A 24,736-nucleotide genomic window follows, 5' to 3' on the forward strand; every position below is an offset into this window, starting at 1 on the left:
GTGCATGGGGGGGAGTCATGAGAGAGATGTGACAGAACCAGGGCGGCCCCATGGCACATTTCTCCAGCAGTGCCAGCACATGCACAGACATCTCTCTCATGACTCCCCCCCCATGCACATTTCTCCAGTCCAACAGAACCAGGGCGGCCGCGGCCCCATGGCACATTTCTCCAGCAGTGCCAGCACATGCACAGACATCTCTCTCATGACTCTCCCCCCCCCAATGCACATTTCTCCAGTCCAAACAGAACCAGGGCGGCCCCATGGCATATTTCTCCAGCAGTGCCAGCACATGCAGAGACATCTCAGATTCATGAGAGAGATGTCTGTGCATGTGCTGGCACTGGCACTGCTGGAGAAATGTGCCATGGGGCCGCGGCCACACTGGTTCTGTTTGGACTGGAGAAATGTGCATGGGGGGGCCCCTTATTGCAAACCTCCGAACGTGCTGCGTCACAACAGGAAGTGACGAGGGTAGTGAAAGTTCCCGCGGTTTAGTTGATATTTGGCTCAGTTGACTAAAAAGTTTGCCCACCACTGGCCTAGACTAAGCTGCTAGAAGGCTGTGGCACTACTGCAAGCGCTGGTGCCTTCTCAAACAGCTGATCGGCGGAGGTCTCCGATGTAGGATCCCCACTGATCGGATACTGATGACCTGTCCAGGGGGTAGTCCAAAACAAAAGAAATGAAGAAGACAGCACGTCCTTTTCTTGAAAAGAGTGTGCTGTCTCCATCATCTCTTTTGTTTTGGATTACCCCACTGAATACGGGAAAGCTTACCACTTTCTCTGGAGATGTGCACCCACCGCTGGCTACTAGGCGTGCTGTCCACCTTCCCCCCCTTATGTTGGCTATCCAGGGGTTAGGACTTTAATATAAAAGTCTTGGAAAACCCCTTTAAGAGAGCTAGCCCAAAGGCAATCATTGGTGTTTGAGCAAGGGGGACTCTCTTTGTAAGAACATTTTTTAGTCTGGAGCAAAATGGGTTTTAAAAAATGAAGAATTGAGAAGATGTATACCTACCTTGACACAAGGATGGTAAGAATTCAAAAAAAGTTAATAAAAGCCGAAGTCATTTATTCCTATTATTGCCCTCTACTTATCATTGATTTTTTCCCCCTGTTGGAGATTAATTAAAGCAACAGTTATAATCAAATTGTGAAACAGAACCAGCAAATTGCAATTAGCAGTCACATGCTGCAAAGCTTAATGCCAATTTTGAAAACCATATTAAAATAGCTTTATGTTGACTTCCTTTTAAAATGTGTATTGGAACTAAGGGGATGTACCATCAGGGTAATATACTCTGTTAGGGTGTATGGAGGTTGTAGAGGGTGGCACCCCTCCACTGTAAGCCAGGATGGAAAGGATCTCCCTAAGGGCATCCCCAGCTCTGGCAGACCTGGTTCGTCCATGCATTACATGGTTAGCCATATGTTAATGGCTGCAGAAGGAAAAGTATAAACCCAGAAATGGCTTTCTCTGCCCATAAAAGCTGATTATTGGACTTAGAAAAGCTGGACCCACGGTGATCAGCTAGGTGCTAAACCAGAAGCCTTAAGGAAAGTAAGTAGTATTTGGGTTAAATGAGCTGATTTGTATAATATGAAGATTAGGATACAGGGGGCATAGTCCTGTAGTAAACATATTCAGGAGATTATACATTGAATACGTTTGCAGATCTCTTAACATAATGGGTGATCTGGCAGAAGAAAAAAAAATAAACTAAAAAATAAAAAGCCTTGTGAGTTATTTTTTTAATTAAAATTTTTATTTGTGTTGTTTCGTTCTGTCATGAAATATCCCAGATAAGATTAACATCATTCAACAAAGATTACATCATAGGATGGAATTTAATACAAATTAAAAAAAATCAAACAAAACGGGTTTTATTTTTTTTTTTATAGAAAAAGCTTTCTATCTTTATTGCGGAAGAGTAGAAAGGGTTGGAAAATGAGAAAAAGGGTACAGTAAGACAATTATTTCACAAGAAAGATTAGTGTTGATGTTGGACATGTCTACTAGCCTACCATGCTGAAAATCAGTATTGCAAAATAAAAAAAAATATCTATTTTACATATACAAAATAGTACATATTCTTATTTTAATCCGTTTCGGTCTTGCTCTTCCTCCCCCTCCCCCAAACCCATCTGGCCAAAAATGTCTACCTGTTTGTCCCTTAAATTCTGAAATACTTTTTTAGGATACAAATTCAGGAATCAACAATGTACATACATAATTGGGAAACAACAAAGATATAATTTTGAATGGCTTTGACCTAAATAGTATAAATCATCCACTTGCCCACTACAATACTGATTTTATTGACTAGCTGCTAAACTTTGGCATTGTCCACATTTCACCATAAAATAGCAACATTTAAGTCACTATTTTCTATTCCACTGATTCCTCATGATTCGTGATCTTTGATCCATCTCTTAGTCTTCTACTAAATAGTGAACCCCCGAAGCATAAGGGAAGCACCTTATCTTGCTGTAACAAGCCATGATCTCTCCATCCATGCCTGTAGCATCTACTGTGTGTTTAGTTCAGCTTCAAGATTAAACTTGTGTCTTTATAGTTGTTTAGTTAGTGTGAGGTAGCTTAAACCTGGGAAGTTTTAGATTTTGACCTAAACTTCCTTCATTTCATATTGGAAACAAAGGGCAGGCGAACTTCAAATCCTGGAACTTTTTTTGTTTTGCTATCTACAGTATAATAAAAAAAAAAGTAAAAAGAACAAAGCTCAGATCAACTTGTACTTTCCAAAAAAGTTATTTTTATATCAGTTGATGTTACAAAATACAAACTTTTTTACAACAATAGCACCATTTCATTCAATGACACACAGTACTTCTGCTGGAATACACTGTGAGGGGGGAGGGTTGCTTTAAACTGCACTTTGTACATCGTTTAGGAGGGGGCCTTCAATCATGCCAGTTAGTGTCACACCTTCACCTGACCCATAGGTCTTACAGGAAGACAATAAATAAATAATACCATGATTTTATTCCGCAGTCTGCCCAGTTCTGGCCTTGCAATAGAAGATAAAATGTCCAAAATGTAAGCGCGTGGATGAATGGAAATTTGGGGTCGGTTCAGCCATTCAGTGCAGAAGTCCTAAAAGTGATTGGAAAGTACTCAGGTCCTTAGGGTTTTTATTTATTTTTTTATTTACTTTTTTGGTTTTTACAAGAAGCAAACTGGCCCAATGTCAACGCCAAATTCCTGATCAGCTCCACCAATATCCATAGGTGCAATGTCTACGATGGGCAGGCGGGAAGTTTTCTGTGTCCTGTATTCTATAACTGTCTTGCTCCATTTGCCAGTGTGTTTCTGAAATAAAATAAAAAGTTTAGGTTATTGAATGAGGAAATATATATCAATTTAAACAATTTACATAATATTCTAAAAGACTCAATCTACTCAGATGCTGAAAGGTACTCCAGCAATTTCTTTGACATTACTCCAAGAGGAGGTCCCTACCTCTACCAAATATATCATATATTCTATAATAAAGAGAAATATAGCTTCTATTTTCTATGGCTAGAAGATATATTTTGGTTTTGCTTATTATACATTTATATCAATTTTAGGGTTTATACTAGATTTGAAGTGATTCTAAATGTTTTATTTACCTTGCAGCCATCTTCCAAGGCACTGTATGTAAATCTGCTGTTGCCCTCAGCCCTGATCTCAACGTCATTGGATCCCTGGAGAAGGAGAGCCTTTTTCAGGTTGCCTGAAGCCTCATCCATGAAAGCAATGCTGTTCTTGCAGTGGTAGGTTATATTCTGTGATGCATCAGTGGAGAGCAGGCGCAGGAAGGTCATCTGAATGCTGGCAGTATTGGGTGCAGAGCTGTCATCACCATAGCTGAACTGCAGTTGCAAACACAAAATAAATGTAAGTTGGTGGGCAATCGAATTATAAGAACTAAGGTAGAACTTAACATTAATATAGTGAAAACAACTATTGCAGCTGACATGTTGCACATAAGAAAACATTTAGATAATACATTTTTTTGTGAATTTGGTATGTTTATGATGATATGATTATGCAAAAAGTACTTACTTGGAAGCCACCATTGACGGTCTCTCCAAACCAGATGTGCTTCTTGTCCTTGCTCTTGCTTGTCCACCAGTTCTTCTTGGGAATCCTGCTTGGGTTGGGGTATACACATGTTTCTCCAGTTTCCATGTTACAGAAGACTTTAATGGCATCTACAGTGCAACCCTGGTTGGGGTCAATCCAGTAGTCACCTGAAAAGAATGATCATGATATTTAAAGAGAGGTTTCTCTTTTGTGGCTTTTGACAATATTTTGGCAGCAATTATTTCTCACTGAGTTTGATCTAAGTTAACAACCCAGCTGAATTTACCTTAAGGGTACAACAGGCAACTGCCCAAGTCATTACATCCTTCTCAATTTTATAGTATACTCTGTTTGGGGCATAATATAATGAAGGCAGGTGAAAGGGATTTTGTAATGTCACAGAACACTATGAACCTGATTGCTCCCTTGTGTCTTGGGTAGTATCAAATCTTATCTCTTGCCAGAAACCTAACTGAACAGCCTCTGAAAAGCAAATAAGTCCCTTAAGGTGCCCATACACTTTCAATAGCTGTCAGGGGAAATTCTGATTTCTGCTGACATTCACATACACATACATATTTGAGCATTGAAATTCAACATGCCAGATCATTTTCTCCCCAATATCATCTTCAGAAAAGAGAGAGACTTTAGATTGTCAGCCACTCTAGCCCAAAACAGCAAGTTTGGCCAATATAATAATTTAATGTGTATGGGGACCTCTAGAAAGGAATGTTTTATATGTGTGCGGGTGGAAGTGTTACAAAAAGAATTAGAAAAGACTGGTTAGAATGCATCATCAACATACAAAGAGAAGGGATATATAATAAAACTAAACTTGAAGAGTCAGAAGAGATTATTTTTATACATACCGCTCTTCCAGTCAGGGTGGCACAGTTTCAGGTCACGGCAAGTACGAGCTGGGTTCTTCTTGCTTCCATCTGGGCTACGAATGCTCTCGATTTGGTTGTTCAATGATTTAAGAGTGGCATCGACCTCAACATCATGTTGGCGGAGATTGCTAGAGGCCTGGTCAGCACGCATGTAACGCATAGGATCAGGTCCCTTCTCAGGTTGAGATAGGCCAGCAAATGCTGACATGTCAATGCCAGGGCCGGGAGGACCAGGAGGACCAGGTGGACCAGGTTGACCAGGAGGACCCTATGAACATCAGCACAAGAGAGGGGAAATTATCACTATCAAACTTAAAACAACTACAGGTAGTTGTATATAGTTCACAAAAACATAAAATTCTATATATGCTTACAGCAGGACCAGTTTCACCACCACGACCACGTGGACCAGGAGGACCAATTGGACCAGGGATACCATTAGAGCCATCTTTTCCAGAAGGACCAACAGGGCCAGGAGGACCCTAAATAGGTTAAAAATAAAACAAATTAAGTGATATTCACTTGGACCATTCCCCTAATATATATTTTTTAATATACATTCAAAACTTACTCTTGGACCACCGGGGCCAGCAGGACCAGTAGCACCTTGATCACCAGAAGTACCCTAAAAGTAAAGAAAGGAAAGAAAAATGTAATATTAAATATCATATTGATAGTCATAATTATGATCCCAGTTCAAGATATGCCCATGCATCAGATATTCATTACCAAAGATCTGCTATCTGTCAAAGATTAGTAACAGCATATACTGTACTTACCAATGGGGTGCTTTGTAGTCTGTTACTAATCAGTATTTCAATGTGTTTTATTTAAATTTTGAGGCAAATTTTAGTTCAATTATTACTACATTATAGAAGTGTGACATTGCATGTATTACATTAATATGGGTATTGTTAGTTTTCTATGGCATGACAATATATTTGTAATGGGGTTTTGTCATTCCAGATATCTTCAGCAGTCTAAAGACTTACTGAACTGATATCCTAGTTTGTGTAAGCACATATGTGACTACCACTGACATGTAAATATTTCTCTCTGTCCTACTTACTGGAGGTCCGGGCAGACCCTGAAGACCAGTGAATCCTCTGTGTCCCTTCTGTCCTCTCTCTCCAGATTCACCAGCCTCTCCCTTGTCACCACGTGGCCCTTGAGGACCCTACAATAGAGAACAGTGTTAGAAAATCATCAATAAAAGTAACTTAACAAAAGGGGTCCAAAATTGTAATGTATTCATATTTAGGAAAACACCTTTTGCTATTTTTGCTCAAAATGTTAGATATTTTATTTTCTTGCTGTGCTTATAATACATGTAATTTCCTATATGATTTTTGACAAATAATTGTACTTACAGCTAGACCGCGAGCACCTGCAGGACCAGATGGACCCAAAGGACCTTGAGGACCCTAGAAATCAAAACACATATATGTATATAAATAAAAGGTATTCTAATGATAACTCATCCTATGTGGAGGATGTATATAATTATTGAAATCTTCATTGATTTTAGTCAAAGTAGCTATGGTTTTGTGTGGTTTGGCAGAAGTATATGAAGTATATGAGATTTGGATTATATTATTCATTTTGTTTCTCTTGCATTATTCATTTTTGCCTTATATATTTTCTCAACAGAAATAATAGAGGAGGTAGTGTTGAGTAATGGACCATAATGATGGTAGCATGTACATTTCAGTATTAATTTAGGAAAAAGTGCATGACCACCCTTCTATTAACAGTGCAATATGAGTTTAAGGTGGACTAACTAAATTGGAAGTAGGTGTAAAAATACTCTCCAAAGTGTTCTGCACATCATTCAATCATTAAAGCAACCCACCATTCAGGGGGGGGGGGGGGGAGAATAACATTAACTAGAGGACAAACGCAACACATGGCCCTCCTATTTATCTTTTCAATTGCAGATCTACAAATTCCCTAGTTTCTCTTCTGACAATCAAGATGGTCACAGTGCTTTTCAGCCCTGCTTGCTAATCTGAGGGCAGAATAAATTGTCTTGGACTACCAAATGCACACTGTGCAGATTGGATGGCAGAAGAGTAGCTTGCTAATTGGCGAATCTGCAGCAAAAAAAGGTCACTAGGTAAGTGTTCTGTTTCTTCCTCAGTCAGTGTGAATTTATTTTTTTGAACTGGAAGGTAGCTTTAAAGGATCTACAGTTTATCTATCCTATCCCTAACTCAATATGTGCAATTGACTAGCACTGCTGTACTCCTGATATGATCTGCTAAGTATATAACATGTTATTCTGAGAAAGAAAACCCATATTCATTTTGCCATTTGAAATCAATACTTACAGATTCTCCTCTGTCTCCTTGTTTTCCTGTTGGGCCGACTGGGCCAGGAGCACCAGGGGAACCAGGAGCACCAGGAGCACCAAGAGGGCCAGTCTCACCACGGTCACCCTGTAGGGATAATGAAAATGGTTTCGCATTATAGAACATTATATTAGATTACTACGGTAAGAGCAGTGAGACTATGGAGCTCTCTGCCTGAGGAGGTGGTGATGGGGAGTTCACTAAGAGAGTTCAAAATGGGCCTGGATGTATTTATTGAGTGTAATAATATTACAGGATATAGCTACTAGAGTTGTTGATCCAGGGAGTTATTCTGATTGCCTGATTGGAGTCGGGAAGGAATTTTTTCCCCTAAAGTGAGGAAAATTGGCTTCTACCTCACAGGGTTTTTTTGCCTTCCTCTGGATCAACTGGCAGGATAACAGGCTGAACTGGATGGATGGATGTCTTTTTTCAGCCTTATAAACTGTTACTATGTTACTACATTATGTGATGAATACTAATGTGTAGAAATATTTACTAGGTATGAAAATGTTGCTAAAGTTTAAAGTTTGGAATACTATCATTTTAAAACCAATGCAAATATACAAAATGTGAGATACAAAGTGGTCTATTGGGAACATAGTATGTATGTATAGTATACAGCAGCATTTATCATAAATGTCAACTAAATCAGAGTGGAAAGTAAGTGATGCAAGTTGAACCATACTGGCTATAATCTTACAATGAAGGAACTGCTGTGTAATAAAGCCGAAGACTTCTAAATCTTACCTTCACGCCAGCAGCACCATCACGGCCAGGAGGACCATCAGATCCAGGGTTACCCTAAAGAAAAATGATAGTTTTGCGTTCAGTGTTTTTTATTTTTATGTATATCAGTTTTATAGGTTTCCAAACTATTATGTTATTTTAATTTACTCCCGCTTAAGGCCAGCCTACTATTTAAAGTGTATGGAGGCATCCCGCCTATCCCCCAACAAAGGATGTTGGGGGAAAGAAGGAGCAGATAAGCAAAATTTCAACACCTGATCCTTTTGTCCTGGCTGGAGATAAGTCACCTCTATATGTGTCTGGCAGTTCTTCTCTCTTGCCACTGAGAAGAAATGCACGCTTGTCTAAATTGATCATCTATGTGTATGGCGGAGTCAGGAAGAGAAGCTGTTGGCCAAACAGCTATTGAAAATGTATTGGCAGGTTTAGTCCAAATGACTAGATCTCCACGTCACAGTGTTAGGTAGGCAGATGAAGAGATGTACTTGAATATATGTTCAGTTAGCCAGAATTATTTAGAATTTGTATGTATGTTTGCCAGCCTGAGCAGGTAAACCTGCCAATCATTTAGATTCCACACCAAGTGAAAAAAGTGGTTGTGGTTTTTGTGCATCACTTATCCAAAAATGATCAAACCATATATCTGTTACAGAATTGTATATCAATTGTATATCATTGCTGAATTTATATTATCAGCCTAACCCCCTACTATTTGTCATAATAGATTTATAACTGTTATTTAGAGTCAAAATTACGGTCATACTTCACGTCCAGGCTCTCCAGAAGGTCCAGTCAAACCAGGTGGGCCAACAGGGCCAGGGGGTCCACGGTCACCAGAACCTCCAGCGTTTCCTTGTTTTCCAGGCTCACCCTAAAGAACATTTAATGAACTACGTGAGCTTATGCAGAATAGAAGCCAACACAAGCCTATATAGTAAATTTACTACTTAACATGTGTCAATATTTTACAAAGTTGCCATTTGATGTTGGGTGAAAGCTATCCATTGTCAAAATAATGTATGTGTTCTGCGAATCTATGAATGTCTAATAAGCCATTCATATTAATGTTATGCATCTTCACATGTATAGTAATATGTCAAACACTTAAGTTAATAACAGTAGATTTTATCAGTTTAGATTAGGAACAGTGTTTCAGTTGACTATGGTTGGCCTTATTCCAGTGACTCCATGAAATCTATAAAGGTTTGGTTATGAATAACCTTAACTGAGACAGCAGGGCTATACTGTTCAAAGTTTTTAGCACATCATATAGGTTAGTATTTTATAATGTGCACATAAATGAAGAATAGTTAATATAGAATTGTGGATTTCCTAATAAAAATTTGTCAAAATTCTGGCGCAAGTTGCACCCAAAAAGTTCGACATGCCTCGCACCATTTTTTGCCTCATCTGATAAAAGGTGTAACTTATTGGGAAAGGGGCATGGCTTGTCAGAAAGGACATGGTTCATGATGTGCCAATGCATACCAAAATTGTGATTCAAAATTTTGGCGCAAAGTAACCCAACAAATATGAGGTATACACCTAAACTTGACAATCTAAAGATGTGCCAGATTGAAACTGTCTCAGTGAGTGAATAATGATACAGCAATATGAAATTATATAGTATAAACCAACAGCAAATGTCTCGGATAGCAATGTTTGGAAGTTTGTGTGATTTTGCTAATTTTCTTTTATTCCTATATTATATTCTTATGTAAAGGGAACCTATTGTCTTTCTTGATATGTCTTTTCTAAAAAGATAATTCTATTTTTTCATGGCATAACAATTCTGGAGCATCTTTTCAACTCAATGTTGTGCCATTCCTCTGTTATTCTAGCAATGAATGATTAAATTGACACCTAGGTGTTACAAATTGGGGATGTGTTCCCGCACAGTCAGACACTGTCCTATCAGTGCGGCCAATATTAGACTGTATGGGACACACCCTCTTGACAAGAGAAATTGTAAGACCCAGTTGTCATAGTATGTAGTCATATCTTTCTAGTAGGAATAAAGCGAAACAGCAAAAAGCAGAACTACAAGAAAAGATGTTTCCAAATTGTTACTTCATGGATAATACAATTATTTGCCAAAGCAGACATGTGAGGGGAGCTGAGGTGGCAAATAAGTGACAGTATATAGTCCTATATAATGCAGTATTTTTATACTACACGGTAAAAAGAAGCTAGACTGGCAGTATAAAGAAAAGTTGTATAACACTCTGAAGTGTCTTTACCGGGTACAGTAGAATACATTAGTCCTACAATATATTGCAGCACTTCGTAAAATGTATACTTACAGAGGGTCCAGGAAGACCAGGGAATCCTCTCTCACCACGCTGACCAGGCAATCCAACAATACCACGCTGTCCAGCCAAACCATTAGGACCTGGAGGACCATCAGGACCCTAAAAAGAAGAATAATTTTTATAACTACATTTTTAAAAAAAATAAAATTTTATTAATTCAGTTAGCTACCGGCACCTCACTAACACAATTTACACTGGTAAAAAACAGCACATTTGACAATACAGGGTTGTTTGATCTTCAAGAGACCCCATCACATTAAAAAACATAGTCCAATCTGCCAGCAGCATGTTATAGAGCAGGAGGAGCATTTTTGAAATATTCTGTATAACTTATAACTAATATTTTATTTATTCAAATATCTGCTTATTCTGGGCTTAGCAGTCCGGTGGGTGGTCGTAGGCAGGAAATCACAGCTTTCTATATGCATGCTCATACAAGTAAGGCTTCAAATTATGGATGAGTGAATCAATTAGTTAATCTGATTGAAGTCTCTTTGTTTGAAGAACTGTCCCTCTACAGACGATTCTACCCTGTGCCTGCAGATTCACATGGCTTTACATCTTGCACGGCCTTGATAATCTTGCGCATGCTCCGTTACTGTGAGTATCGTCGCAGGTGCAGATGATGTGCCTGCAAAAACGACTCAGCAATTGTGCATGTACTGCTAACATTCACTTAGCGGCACATGGAAATTCGTTGATGAGGATTTATAAGCATATCATCATCATCATGTGCCGATACTTGCTGTAACAGTGCATGTGGAAGATTTTCAAGGCAGTGGGAGATAAAGGGCCATCTTATGCTGCCGGCAGAAGGAGTGTGTAGAGCTATGGGGATGCTCCCTCACTAGTTTAAAGCCTATATTATACAGGCACATAGTCTGCCAGATCATCAGCGCTCGTTAACGATGATCTGACAGTGTAATACTGCCGCTCGTAGATTCTTTCAACAGGTTTAAAAATTATTGTTTGCCAGCAGCAGATCGTGCTGTCTAATCATGATCTGCTGCCGGCATACTAGTGATCGCTCCTCCCTATACTGTGAAGGAGATCGCTGCATGTGATAACAGCTTCTCCATTAATGAGCAGGCAATTGCCGGGAAGGAACTCTTCTCTCCCCAACAATCGCCTGCTAATCTGCAGGTCTAATACAACCTTACATTAGTTTGATCAAATTGATTTGTACAAATCGATTTGCTCATCCCTACTCCAAATCATTAACTGAGGGAGTTCTATTAAATTTTTTCTCATAAACTGTATATCAACCTGCACTGCTTATTTTAATATGGTGCTTGCAGATTTGACTGCATTTTCAACCTCATGGGTTCCTTTCAAGGTTTGGATAAGAGCATTACTAGGCCCACTACTTCTGATCATCATTGATATCACTAATTATAATAACAGAATTGTGTTCATAGATTCTGCCTGTATAAGTCCTGTTTCACACTGCTGGCTGGAGTTCTAGCAGGCTGTTCTGGCAGAGAACAGCCTGCCCAAGCTCTTCCAGATCATATGTACATAGGTATTTGTCCAGTCGAATCGCAGCTTATTTGCTGAGTAGCTGCCGGATCTCTGCCAGACCTCATTATAGTCAATGGGGCCACTGGGCATTCCGATAACATCCAGCAATGCCAGATCCAGAGAGATCCAGCAGGCTGCTCTCTGCCGGAACAGCCTGCCAGAACTCCTGCTGGCAATGTGAAAGAAGCCTAACTTCCCTAAACATATTAGACATCAGAACAATAATTGGCTTCACATAAGACCAAATGCTCAGTTTGACCTAACATTTAATTGACTTATTTTCAAATATATATGTATATACTCACAGAAGGACCATCTTCACCAGGCTCTCCCTTCTCACCAGGAGGACCAGCAGGACCCTGAAGACCTGGATCACCAGAACGGCCAGGAGGACCACCATCCCCACGAGTTCCCTTGGGTCCATCTTTTCCAGAAGCTCCAGGTGGACCAGGTGGACCAGGGTTTCCCTATGAAATATATTTAGCTGTTAGAAAATAGATCTACATATTTCTAGCACTAGAATGTCTTTTGGATACATAGCCAGTGTTTCAGTAAGTTAAAGGGGTTGTCCCATGAAAAACATTCTACATTAAAACCAGCAACTGGCTCTGAATACTGTTGTGATTGCATGTAATTAAAAAATTACTATAGCCACTGAGTTATTCAGTAACATCCATCTGTATAACGCCACCTGCTGTTTGTTCTTTTTCTTGTTCCTCTGTCCACCTCACTGGGGTTGACACACAAGCTCAGTTCCATTTTTCAACTGCCACCAGCCATATCTACTTTTAGAAGCTGTGACAGTTACATGGAGAGCAGCAGCAAAAATTACACGCCCCCAGAGCTGTCCTCCTGAGGAAAATCAGGCAGAGCAATGAATTGGGGGATCTCTAGAGCCATGTGAGGTACAGGGCTGGTTTTAGCTTTGTTAGAAAGAGATTGTCATGTACTATATGATGACTGGTTTTCATTTTTTATACCTATTAATCATGGGATAACCGCTTTAACTAAATGGTATCTTTTTAGAAAACTATATGATTATACCACCCAATTACATATAGGAGTTGAGACTGAAGTGATTTAGAGAACAAAAGAAACAATTATTTTATTCAAATTCAATAGTGGTAGGTTTAAAACAAAGTCAGTGTATATGTCACGCAACAAACCTGTATTATGTTTGGAGTACATCATCTATATACATACTGTTGTATAAGTCATAAGACAAGTAACTAAATGCAAGTTTCTTACATTGCCGCCAGGGGGACCAACTCTGCCTGCAGCACCTGGGAATCCAGTAGCACCCTAAAAAGAAGAAAACATGATTCAAAATTACAACCAATCTCTACAGCCTTACTTGTATTCACTTGGATTATATGATACCAGGAAATTCTGTTCATCCCAGCCCTGAAGAATATCTATCTTATCCATTACCTTGTCCCATTTACCCAACATGTGACATCATAACTATTATTATTTTCATTATTATGTAACTATGGTAGTCTTAAGTCACACTACCATATCATCTCTTTTGCAAATTTACAGCAATAAAACATAAAGCCATAGATCAACAAAATCTAGCTCACTGAACTATTGCACTATTGCTTTGAAGGTACTTTGTTGGTGTTCCTCAAGTATAACCTTGTGGAGCACCATATCTAACCTTCCCTGCAATACTCACTATTAGGAATGTATACTACAGCATTTCTTATTGCAGTGATGTTAAAAAAGGTGACTCCTGGTCTGGACTATAAATAGTTTAGTATAGTCATTAGAGAGATGAAATGTACTTACAGCGGGACCTTGGGCACCACGTGCTCCTTTAGGACCATTTACACCAGTTGGACCCTAGAATGACAAAAATATTGGCCATGTTACAATGTATTATTGTATTATATTGGTTCCATCAATCTTCTACCTAGTATAATTCAATAGATAAGAATGCTTGTAGATGCATATAAAGCCCAGTCTATATAAGAATGGATGTGAAATTTTTACTTCTAGTAATTGGACATGAGTATCCAAATCGTTAAAACTTGTGGTATGTTTTTAAGGATATGTATGCGTGTAATAGTGATTACTTTTCATTCACAGATACAATATGCCTATATGTAGCATGTTTTTGATATTAATGATTTATTTTCTCTTATCACAAACCTGTGGACCAGGAGCACCAGATGAACCTTGTGGACCAGGAGCACCAGCATCACCCTTCTGGCCAGATGTTCCCTGCTCACCCTTGATACCAGGTTGGCCATCAGCACCCTGCAACACAAAGGAGAAAGCATCTCAGAATATACAGTAGAAAGACAAAAGATGTCAGATTATCCTTCAAAACCTACAACTAATCATTAAAAATATGAATACAATGTGTAGATATCCCAAGGGGACCATCTTGAATTTTACACCAAGCGATTTAATTATATTAATTATATTAGTTAGGTCACTGTACTCCATAATCAATACATTTCCCACGCCATCTTATTATGTGAATATACCGATGGTCACAAAGGCTACTTATGCCATCCAAACAAATCCAACATCCAAATCCAATAAATCTACTAGAATTAATAGATAAGGATACTGGCTTGACTTTCCCCAATAACGGTCACTAGTACTGAATTTCCAAATGGATTTATAATTTCTTGCATATAGAATTGGTCAAAATATATGTAATAAATGTTTTTAAGTATTGTACTTACAGGTGGGCCAGCGAAACCAGCAGGACCAGGTGGACCAGTCTCACCACGATCACCCTATATAAGAGACAAATGTGTTATGAGTCTTTCAGTCTTTCAAATGCAGAAAATACAAGTAACGTATTAGAGTAATAATTCCACACTAAACCATTTTATAGTTAGCCTGTTTTCTAATACAAATGACTAATCATATGAGATAACTGGGCAAATGCTAATTGTTAATAAAGCCCAAAAATCTGACCCCAATCTAATAATAATAATCAATCGATGTTTTGTGAGGTCAACTGATGTGTGATAGATTATATTTACTGTGTAGATGAAACATACTACTATTCTATTCTTGCCAACAGTCCCAATTTTGTTCAACCACAAAAGAGACATACTTGTGTAAACACCTCCCAGTGATAGACATTTTGGGGGCTTTCCCAGGCATTTTAAGTACTCACAATGCCAATCTTAAAGGGTTTCTGTCATGAGAAATAACGTTATGTAGCTGACTGACATTAGCGATGTAACTAGGGTGTTGCTTCAGCGCCTAGAGGCTCGGTCAACTCACCCTTTGGCACGCCCATGTACACTTGATTGACTTTCGAGTTCCCCTCATAGTCCCGTAAATCCTGCACCGCCCGTTTAGTATTCGGCGCAGTGAGTGAAGGACGCAACCCTGCTGCTGGCTGCACTCACTGCGCCGAATACATAACGTTATTTCTTATGACAGAAACCCTTTAAATGTCCTGATTTTGACTTTTTAAATATTGGTAAGTATGCTACTCTATTACACATTTGTGCGTATGGATAAACTTTGACATCTTTTAAGGCATGCAATAAAGAAAGCATCAGAATACTAATGATGCAATATACAAAATGTACTTACAGGAGCACCACGGGCACCAACAACCCCAGATTGACCTGGAGGACCAGATTCTCCCTAAAGAAAAAGAAAAAAACAATTCATTTCTTCAGCCGGCCAAGTCTACAACAAAAGTAATAAATGCAAATAACTAATAACATAGGTTGTTTGACTTTGTTCTGTTTTTGGGTGCTTTGATATTATGTATGATAAGCTCATATTTAATAGAAGGATAGGATATTTTGAACCATATTGGGAAAAGAGACTCAAACTGCACTTCTAGTGATAAGATACATATACTTTTATATTACATAGTTACTTAGGTTGAAATAAGACAAATGTCCATCAATTTCAATCTTTAATGAATTGGGTGTATTGTGATGGGATACAAAATTCCATACCTAAGTCATCCACATGGATAGACATAGAAAAAAGATTACTAGACAAAAAGTCACACCAACTTGAACGTGCAACTTTTTGTGTAGCCCTCTTTTTTCTATGTCTATTAATGTTGATCATATGGACTACTATTTAGGTACTCCTTTATTATTGGTCTGTGTGCCCTCCTTTTTGCTTGCAGTAAATCAACTACATGGATCTTCAAGGGTCTTCAACTTTACCTGTTTTATATAGTACATAGCCCTTACAATTTAAGGGGTTGTGCCAAGTTTGCAAGTTATCCCCTATCCATGGATCGCTGGGGGTCTGACTGCTTTGACCCCCACTGATCCCTTCTGATGGAGCGGCAGGTAGAGCATGTGCTCTGCTATTCTATTCATTTTCTATGAAGCCACTGGAAATAGCTGAGCTCTGTCCTCAGCTATCTCTGGCAGTCCCTTAGAGAATGAATGGAGCAGCAGGGTGCATACTCGACCTGCCACTCCATCAGATTGGAGAAATGGAATCCTAGTTCTTTGGATTGTGGGGGTCCCAGCAGTTGGACCCCGAGTGATCAGTTAGTTATCCCATAGCTTGTGGATAGGGGATAACTTGCAAACTTGGCACAACCCCTTGAAATGGAAAGATGTATGTATGTATGTGATGCTAGCAATAGAATAAATTATTCCTTCTGAGCAGTTTTGGTCTTTTACTTTGAAGACATTAGAATGGTTTGCAAGAAGTTAGTTTTGAGAATACAGAATACAAATTAGTCAAAACTGATATTGTTGTTGCCAACCAATTTTTACATATTTTAATAAGGAATTCTGAATAAATGTAGGTGTCTCCCAAAAATGTAACACTCTCTCTGTCTCTCTATGTCTCTCTCTCTCTCTCTGGAGGACCTGGCACTGTGTAATGCATCATTTCGACTGTGGACTGCACGAGCTGCACTGAACACTTGCTCATGGATTCTCACACAGATTATAGCTGATTAGTGGGGATCCCAGCATTGGGACACCCTTTGGTCATCTTATCATTGAACATCTATCAAAAAGAAATTGTCCAACACAGGCAATACCTTTAAAAAAAAAATCTAATTTTGTGTCATTTTAATATTGTTTAGTTAAAATAGTATGAACGTTATTAACGTGTACCTTACTTTATAAGATGAAAAACTGGAAATGCACAGATAAAATAGCACATACCTTCTCGCCATTAGGACCAGAAGGACCAGGTGGACCAATTGGACCAGTCAAACCCTGCAAATAAAGCAAAATAAAACATTAGAGTTGTTCATGTGTAAAGTTCTAACCTTTCTTCCAACACTAGCACCAATGCAGAACCTCCCAATGAGACTTATGACTGCTATTTATAGTCATAAAAAAATCCATGTGTATTATATATAAAGAGGTCATCCTAGTTTTGTCAACTATAACCCAACATAATGATCTATAGTATATTTATCCAATAGACCCTAATATTGTGATGTTTTCTGTAATATTTCATTATTTTATACATAACATAGTAATAGCATACTATATCAACCCAGAGCCGAGCACAAAAACTTCATTGAAGCTCTACAGTACATAGCTGTAGGGCGCTGTCCCTCTCAACATTATCTGACCGCTGAGCTTAAGCAGAATAGAATTCTTTTGTACAATGCACTGTTCAGACTTGGACCCTACACTTACTTAACATGCCATTACCTCTTAATAAGTTGTCCTCTACAGTTTAGATACATAGAATACTCTTGAGACATGAGAATGATATAGTCCATTAGCTCTGTACAGTATACAGTGCTGAGGTAGGTGCGCTTTTATAATAAACAGATTGTAGTGATACTTTATACTTACTCTACCACCATCTTTTCCAGAAGCACCTTCTGGACCCTTCTCACCAGTGTCACCCTATTAGTAAAGATTAAGAATAGTTTAGTCATAAACCTAACATCATATATGACGATTAAACATTCACTAAGCACATGGCTGTATGAACCTATTTTGTCATTAAACAGGTTGTATCATGAAGCATATTCTACATTTTTAAAACCAGAACCTGGATCTAAATACTTTTGTAATTGCATGTAATTAAACATTTTGTAAAGCCAGTGAGCTATTCAATAGAAATTATCTGTATAGCGCCACCTGCTGTTTTTTTTTTCTTTTTTTATGTCCTGCTCACTGAGCTGGTCGAACGTGCTCAGCTTAAATCTTCATCTGCCACCAGCCATATGTTCCGTTAGAAGCTGTGGCTTTTTTACAGGTAGAATGTTGGCCTGAAAGTTTGATCCTTGTGAATGTATAAGTATTAACATATTAACAGTATTTGTTTAATATTGGTTTATAACTGGGCAGGTTCACATATGTGAATATTGCTGAATTATGTTAGTCAGATGTCTTCGAATGAAACTATATGGAGGGTAAAATTTATTTACTTACTCTGTCACCTTTAGGTCCAGGAATACCAGAAGTTCCTCTTTCACCGGGCATACCTTGAAGACCAGGTGGACCTTGAGCACCATTTGGACCTGTTGGGCCACCAGCACCCTACAAGGCATATAGGTGACACTTAACCAAATAGCTCAAACATGTTGAGTTGGACATACCCACTGCCATAAATGTGTAAATAGTATAGAAGTAGATCTTAAACTCATCCTACCTTAGGACCATCAGTACCAGGAGTACCGGGAAGACCACGAGGACCTTGGAGACCTTGAGGACCTGAAGAGCCACGTTCTCCTGGGAAACCACGTTCACCCTACAATGAAATGATAGCAATGATCAACTGATTTAATTCTAAAATAAAATCATCATCATTTTAGTTATTATTGGAAATGGTTGTAATTATAAATGAGATGTGGTTATGGAAATGTGTTGCCATCAAATCTATGTACTTGTTCATATACACTGTGTGTGTATATATATATACTGTATGCAGATGTGTTGTATGTCTATGTTAATTCTTAAGTCATTATAATGTGCTGAAGTAGAATGAACATAACATTAATGCAAATAATTAGTAATATGTCTTACTCTTGGACCAACAAGACCGGGAGTACCAGCTTCTCCTGGAACACCCTAGAAAATGGAAAAACAGAGGGTAAAAAGGATTTTTGCAAAGTACAAAATGAAGCTGCATTGGTAAATGGTAAACATGGTAAAGACTGGAAAAATCTCTTCATTATAGCTGAGCAAAACTAAACTGTGATTTGGAGTATTTAGGCCAGAAGATTGTTTTCAACAATTTACACATGCACTATCCTGCATCCACACATGTAATATCCTGCATCCACACATGTAATATCCTGCATCCACACATGTACTATCATGCATCCAGGATAGTACATGTTTTTTTTTTTTTTTCACTTTCAGTTATATTTGGCGATAATAGTTTTCATATAGATTTCATAGGTCATCTAGAAACTCATTTTACTCATACATATAAATTTTGGGTCAAACTTTCTTAGGGGCCAGTCATCACATATTGATGGTGGAATAGTGCTTTACATATGAAAGGGATAAGGACATCAGGGTTAATATGGGTGAAAACTATACTTTTGCACTTAGTGATATTTTGTTGAGGAACACGGTCATAATATTGCACTTGCTGTTATTTTCAACTCTCCTGGCATGTATATATTAGTAGGTACTTATATGAAATAAGAATTCTAGTGCATCTTTTCTGTTGGAAGTTAGAAGTGGGCCTCTGCACAGTCTGACATTGTCCAACCAGTGCTGACTGTATAGGGGCCGAAGCCTTCTACAAGGGAAATGCTAAAATCCAGATGTTAATTTATTCATATTTTGTAGGAGGAATAACAGAGAAACATCAAAATGCAGAGTTTAAAAAACAAACCAGAATAGTTTTTTTGTTGGGGAATACAAGTTTTAACTAAAGCGGACATTAACCAAGCATAGTACAAAGAGTATTACATGACTTTCAATTGTGAACACAGGATCAGCTGCTGGAATTTAAGACCAATTTATGACTTGGTTCTTATAGATACATTATGACTTGGTTCTTATAATAACCATCAATAAAAGTTGTCAGATTTTAATACTTCACTTTATGGACATTATATTTTATTTTATATTTAGTTTCCATTGCAATGTTAACAGTTTGGAACTACAATTAGGCTTCTTTAAAGGGATTGTCCTATCTGGGACAATTTTAGGCATATCGCTATCCCACCTCTGGGACCCGCTCTTTTCGCAAGGTCGGGCACCTAAGTAAATGAACAGCACACAGAGCAGGCATGGTGTTCTACCTATTCACTGCTATGGGACTATCAAAAATAACCAACCAAGTGCACTTTGCTACTTTTAGTAGTTCCATATGAGTGAACGAAGAGTAAGCCATGCAAACATGGCCATCCCTCCATTCACCACTTTGAGTCTTCCAATAATAACCAAGCCAGAGATCGGCTTTTTTTGGGAGTCCCATAGCAATGAGTAGAGGGTGCTGTGCATGCGTGGCTTGCTCTTCCTTGACTTCGGGACGTTCTTGAGAAAGGATTTGGTCCTGCACCTATCAGACATTAAAGGTGTATCCTAGTGATATTAGTGTCCAAGTTAGGAATACCTCTTTAGTAAAATACAGATTTCTGTAGAAATGCAAATTTTGCTCACCTGATCACCTGGTTTGCCACCTTCACCAGGAGGACCTGGAGAACCTGGAAGACCCTGGTAAATTAAAAAGTAACATTCATTGAGCATTAAAATAAATCTGTTAATGTTTATTGGAAAGCATGCATTAATTTCAAACCATAGAATATTTAGTAATGTATGCATCATACCTGGAAGCCAGATGGACCAGGAGGACCTTGTTCACCTCTCTCACCAGCAGGTCCCTACAATAGAAACAATATCATTAGTATCATGTGATTGAATCAAGTGTACACTAAGTATACTGTAGGCAATATATATGTAGTTCTTGATTGTCTTATGTTTTTATTGTGGACTATGGTACCCAATGTTTAATAATGATATATAGTGCTATGTTTTTTTTTAACATTTGCAATAATCCAGTCATAGACCAGCAAATTCAAAATTAATTTCTAGAAAGTGTAATCTCAGGTAATATCTGTGCAATCTCTGAATATTGTGAGACACATGCTCCTTCATCTTGCATATAGTCATATTTCTCACAATATATGAAATATGTGGATTCGGCATTCATATTCTGTGATTTTAGCTCCCTATTAAAAGTATAGCATGAGCACAATGTGAGTACCCTATAGAGGGAGGCTATGTGTCCACTATACATATATCACAGTTTGACAACCTGAGGTCAAGAAGAAAATCATGTCTTTTAAGACTATGCTAGACTGAAATGTTTACTTACAGCTGGACCACCTGGACCCTGAGCACCAGTTTCACCATCTTTTCCGGGCAGACCCTAAAACAAAGGATTTTTTTCAGATTAGCATTAATGGTTTATGAATATTAAAATATATTTTATAAAGTACTAAAAACTTCTGCCAGCTTACATTTTTACAGATTCTCTATTGATATACTGTATGAGGTTATGCCTAAATGTGCATGTGTTTGAATCATTGATATACTATAACATAATTATAATTACACATAATGGTTTACATTATAATATTTTGTGCAATCTGAAGATCATAGCTTTGTGTAATGCTACTTAAATACTGACAGCTGCCCACCCTTTCTAATGAGGTAAAAGATATGTGATTAGATATGCAGTCCTCTTAAAGGAGTTTTCCAACATTTTAATATTCATGGTCTATCTTCAGGAGAGGTCATCAATATCTGATCAGTGTTCAATTCCCAGCACCCCCACTGATCAACTGTTTGAAGAGGCCATGGTACTCCGGTGGGCGTTGAGGCCTCCTCACAGCATATCAAGCACAGAGCTGTACATTGTACAGCAGCTGTGCTTGGTATTGAAGCCCTGGCCCATTCACTTAAATGGGACTGAACTGCACCTAGGCCATGTGACCGGTAAATATGTGATTTCACTGGCCTAGGAAAAGGCTGCAGCACCCACTGGAGTACTGCGTCCTCTTCAAACAGCTGATCGGCGGGGGTCCTGGGAGTTCGACCCCACGGAACAGATATTGATGACCTATCCTGAGGACAGGCAATCAATATTAAAATCTCAGTCAACACCTTTAAGTAAGCATAAATACATACAATTATAGAACTAAATGAAAAATTATATATTCAAGATGTTTACATAGAACAGACGGCAAAATACTTACTCTTAGACCAGGAGCACCAAACAGTCCTTTCTCACCAGGCTTGCCAGCTTCACCCTATAATGAATGAAACAGGTGTAATTAATGGATAGCTGTACAGTGTAAAAAGCAAGTTAATATAATTCATACAACCATACATTGGGTAACCAAAAGTCCTCCTATTATGCAAAATCTAACTGAATGGTGTATGTGGCATGGGCACAATCTGAGAAGATTAGTACTGGCAGAATTTGGAAGAATACATAGTATTTTGGGTGGCAAAGATTTGTAAGGTGTGCACAGTTCAGTGTCTTGAATAAAGCGGAGAAGGTGCCACAGATATAATGTTTATGGGCATTGTTCCTGGCATTGTCTCCAAGGTTGCAACCTTCCAGAAACACCTGGACAGTCCATAAATATAGGAGACTTTTTTTTCCAGTGTCAGTGAAAAAAAAAAGATGTGTTCATAATTTGTTTTGTGGCTGGTGGATCTTGAGCAGGTTATTCTTTTGGGAATCATTATTTCACAATTCCCAGTTAATACTAGCAATCGGTTCTTATCAGTGTATTAAGCTATGGACATGTATTGCTTATAATCCTTTTCATTCATTATGGTTTTCCAGTTTGTCCACAAAAAATGTTGGTTCTCTGATTTTTGGATATTGTCACAAAAAAAGAAAATTCCCGGCTTATGCCATCATATCTGCCATTACCCTCTGGCCATTTCTTTCACTTGTTTCCTAATTTTGCAGTAACTCTGGAGAGGTGGATTTGTATAGAGGTCCACATAATGTAAAGGGAATAGGACCAGCATCTTCTCTTACAGTTTTTGATCATTTTCTTCTTTTAAAACCTAAGTTCCCCTTGGCACAACTATTGAATAGATTTATCCATATTTTATCCATTCTTCTAGATAGAGTATCTGTGATTTCTTCCATTGCTAGCCAGATTCACTGCAAAATTGGCAGGTAAATAGTAACTTACATTGGCACCCTTAGGTCCAGGGAAACCCATAACTCCAGGCTGACCACGGGTACCCTGAGGACCAGGAGGTCCGGGGCGACCATCTTCACCAGAAGCACCCTAAAAGAGATAAAAACAAGTGTTTATGATTGTACTATAATATACTGAATGTTTCATTTATTATAATAAATTACAAGTGGTCCCTCAAGTTACAAATGGCCTCAGAGTTCAATATTTTGATCTTACAATGGTCTGTCCTGGGCCACTGCATATAGAAACTAGACTCAACATACAATGCCTGAGACTCAGATCTGGCCAACAAACGTGGCTCCTTCACTAGTAAAACACCTCTATTGACTGTCTAGTAGCCCCTCTTTACAGAACAGTGTGGTACTACATGCCCTCTACTGCCCTCTGTGTTAGGATGAGCTGCTTCTTTGGATGTCAGGTGAGAGCGGCTCCGTATTATTTTTCTGGTACATTGTGTGCTATACAGGACATAGCAGCTACTCCTGGCTGTTTATATATAAGGACTTGTTTTATCTGTCTTAGATATCTGTCTGTTTCTCTTAAATCTTCATTTTCTTTTATTATTTGATGACCTTTTGGCATCTTGGAACCAATTACTGGTTTTCCAATATGGACCCAGGTTACAATTATTTCAACATAAAATGGTTTTCCGGGAACCAAATAATATTGTAACTTGAGGGACCACTATACTACTTTTGTCTCTTTCTCTATATGTACATAGCCTCAAAATTATCTAATATTTTTTATATATGAACAATGGACCACTGATACACACGTGAATCTTAATAACAAATATGAATGTTAAAGAAACTTACAGTTGCACCAACTTTTCCTTGAGGACCAGCATCACCAGGGCGACCAGTGAGACCCTGGGGGGAAAAAAATACTTGTTGAGAAACTTGAAGAACTCATTTTGAATTGAATCATTGACATCCTGTAGGTGGTCCTATCAGTGGTTGACAGCTCTCTATGTATGCACAGTGATACAGGGAAGGCAGTCAATTACTGAACAGGACCACCCACTGGACTCCTGAGTTCAGAAAGAGTGGTGGTTTACATGAATAAAATACAAGTTATGTTCAAAGGTTACAGGTTCCCTTTAATAAAGTTGGGCTTGTTCAGACATGGTTGGAAGAATAAAAGGTAATTTGGATACATATAAATTAGATTTATGTTTGGATTCCAGGTATTTTGCCAAGTATTAAATTCTTAGCAATACAAATCAAAATAAACTGACTGGGGCAGTTCCAGTCGTGGTCAGACTATGTAGTGTTTTGACCCATACCTGGAAAGTCCAAGCTCTATTAGAAGACTTTTTTATAATCCCCAGAGACCTAATGTTCTACTTTATCTCACTTACTCTAGCACCAGGGAGACCAGGTTCACCAGGACGGCCAGGATCTCCATTACCTCCCTTAGGACCACCAAGACCAGGGACACCACGATCACCAGGAGCACCCTAAAGGAAATAAATGCAATGATATTAATTTATGTAGTAAATACTATAGGCATTCTTAATATATTCAATATTTAGCTACAACTGTATTCATTAATTCTTTGCATTATTACTAACAAAAATTTATACATATTTTCCAATGAAATCACAAGTATAATACTGGTATGGCCACAACAAATTAATGTCTTTAATGTTTTTATTTAATGGGATCTTAAATAATAAGATATCAATGCCACTCA

The 24,736-nt window shown here is 38.3% G+C and overlaps 1 protein-coding gene across 1 annotated transcript in view; it reads right to left on the minus strand.

The window, feature by feature from the left end:
* Positions 1 to 2,689: 2,689 nt before the first annotated feature.
* Positions 2,690 to 24,736, minus strand: part of COL2A1 (collagen type II alpha 1 chain) — a 48,387-nt gene continuing 26,340 nt past the window's right edge. The window contains exons 24-53 of the mRNA XM_040422298.1: positions 24,402 to 24,500; positions 23,857 to 23,910; positions 23,033 to 23,131; positions 22,073 to 22,126; positions 21,190 to 21,243; positions 20,642 to 20,695; positions 20,475 to 20,528; positions 18,879 to 18,923; positions 18,505 to 18,603; positions 18,285 to 18,392; positions 17,700 to 17,753; positions 17,052 to 17,105; positions 15,490 to 15,543; positions 14,619 to 14,672; positions 14,074 to 14,181; positions 13,711 to 13,764; positions 13,168 to 13,221; positions 12,225 to 12,386; positions 10,390 to 10,497; positions 8,850 to 8,957; positions 8,087 to 8,140; positions 7,316 to 7,423; positions 6,356 to 6,409; positions 6,055 to 6,162; positions 5,557 to 5,610; positions 5,360 to 5,467; positions 4,965 to 5,253; positions 4,075 to 4,262; positions 3,639 to 3,881; positions 2,690 to 3,336 (exon numbers count right to left, since the gene is read on the minus strand). Coding sequence (XP_040278232.1) covers positions 3,190 to 3,336; positions 3,639 to 3,881; positions 4,075 to 4,262; positions 4,965 to 5,253; positions 5,360 to 5,467; positions 5,557 to 5,610; positions 6,055 to 6,162; positions 6,356 to 6,409; positions 7,316 to 7,423; positions 8,087 to 8,140; positions 8,850 to 8,957; positions 10,390 to 10,497; positions 12,225 to 12,386; positions 13,168 to 13,221; positions 13,711 to 13,764; positions 14,074 to 14,181; positions 14,619 to 14,672; positions 15,490 to 15,543; positions 17,052 to 17,105; positions 17,700 to 17,753; positions 18,285 to 18,392; positions 18,505 to 18,603; positions 18,879 to 18,923; positions 20,475 to 20,528; positions 20,642 to 20,695; positions 21,190 to 21,243; positions 22,073 to 22,126; positions 23,033 to 23,131; positions 23,857 to 23,910; positions 24,402 to 24,500 — 2,883 coding nt within the window. The 3' untranslated portion in view covers positions 2,690 to 3,189. The remainder of the gene's footprint in view (positions 3,337 to 3,638; positions 3,882 to 4,074; positions 4,263 to 4,964; positions 5,254 to 5,359; positions 5,468 to 5,556; positions 5,611 to 6,054; positions 6,163 to 6,355; positions 6,410 to 7,315; positions 7,424 to 8,086; positions 8,141 to 8,849; positions 8,958 to 10,389; positions 10,498 to 12,224; positions 12,387 to 13,167; positions 13,222 to 13,710; positions 13,765 to 14,073; positions 14,182 to 14,618; positions 14,673 to 15,489; positions 15,544 to 17,051; positions 17,106 to 17,699; positions 17,754 to 18,284; positions 18,393 to 18,504; positions 18,604 to 18,878; positions 18,924 to 20,474; positions 20,529 to 20,641; positions 20,696 to 21,189; positions 21,244 to 22,072; positions 22,127 to 23,032; positions 23,132 to 23,856; positions 23,911 to 24,401; positions 24,501 to 24,736) is intronic.

The sequence above is a fragment of the Bufo bufo genome, chromosome 3, assembly GCF_905171765.1.
Source record: "Bufo bufo chromosome 3, aBufBuf1.1, whole genome shotgun sequence".
NCBI classification, from domain to species: Eukaryota; Metazoa; Chordata; class Amphibia; order Anura; family Bufonidae; genus Bufo; species Bufo bufo.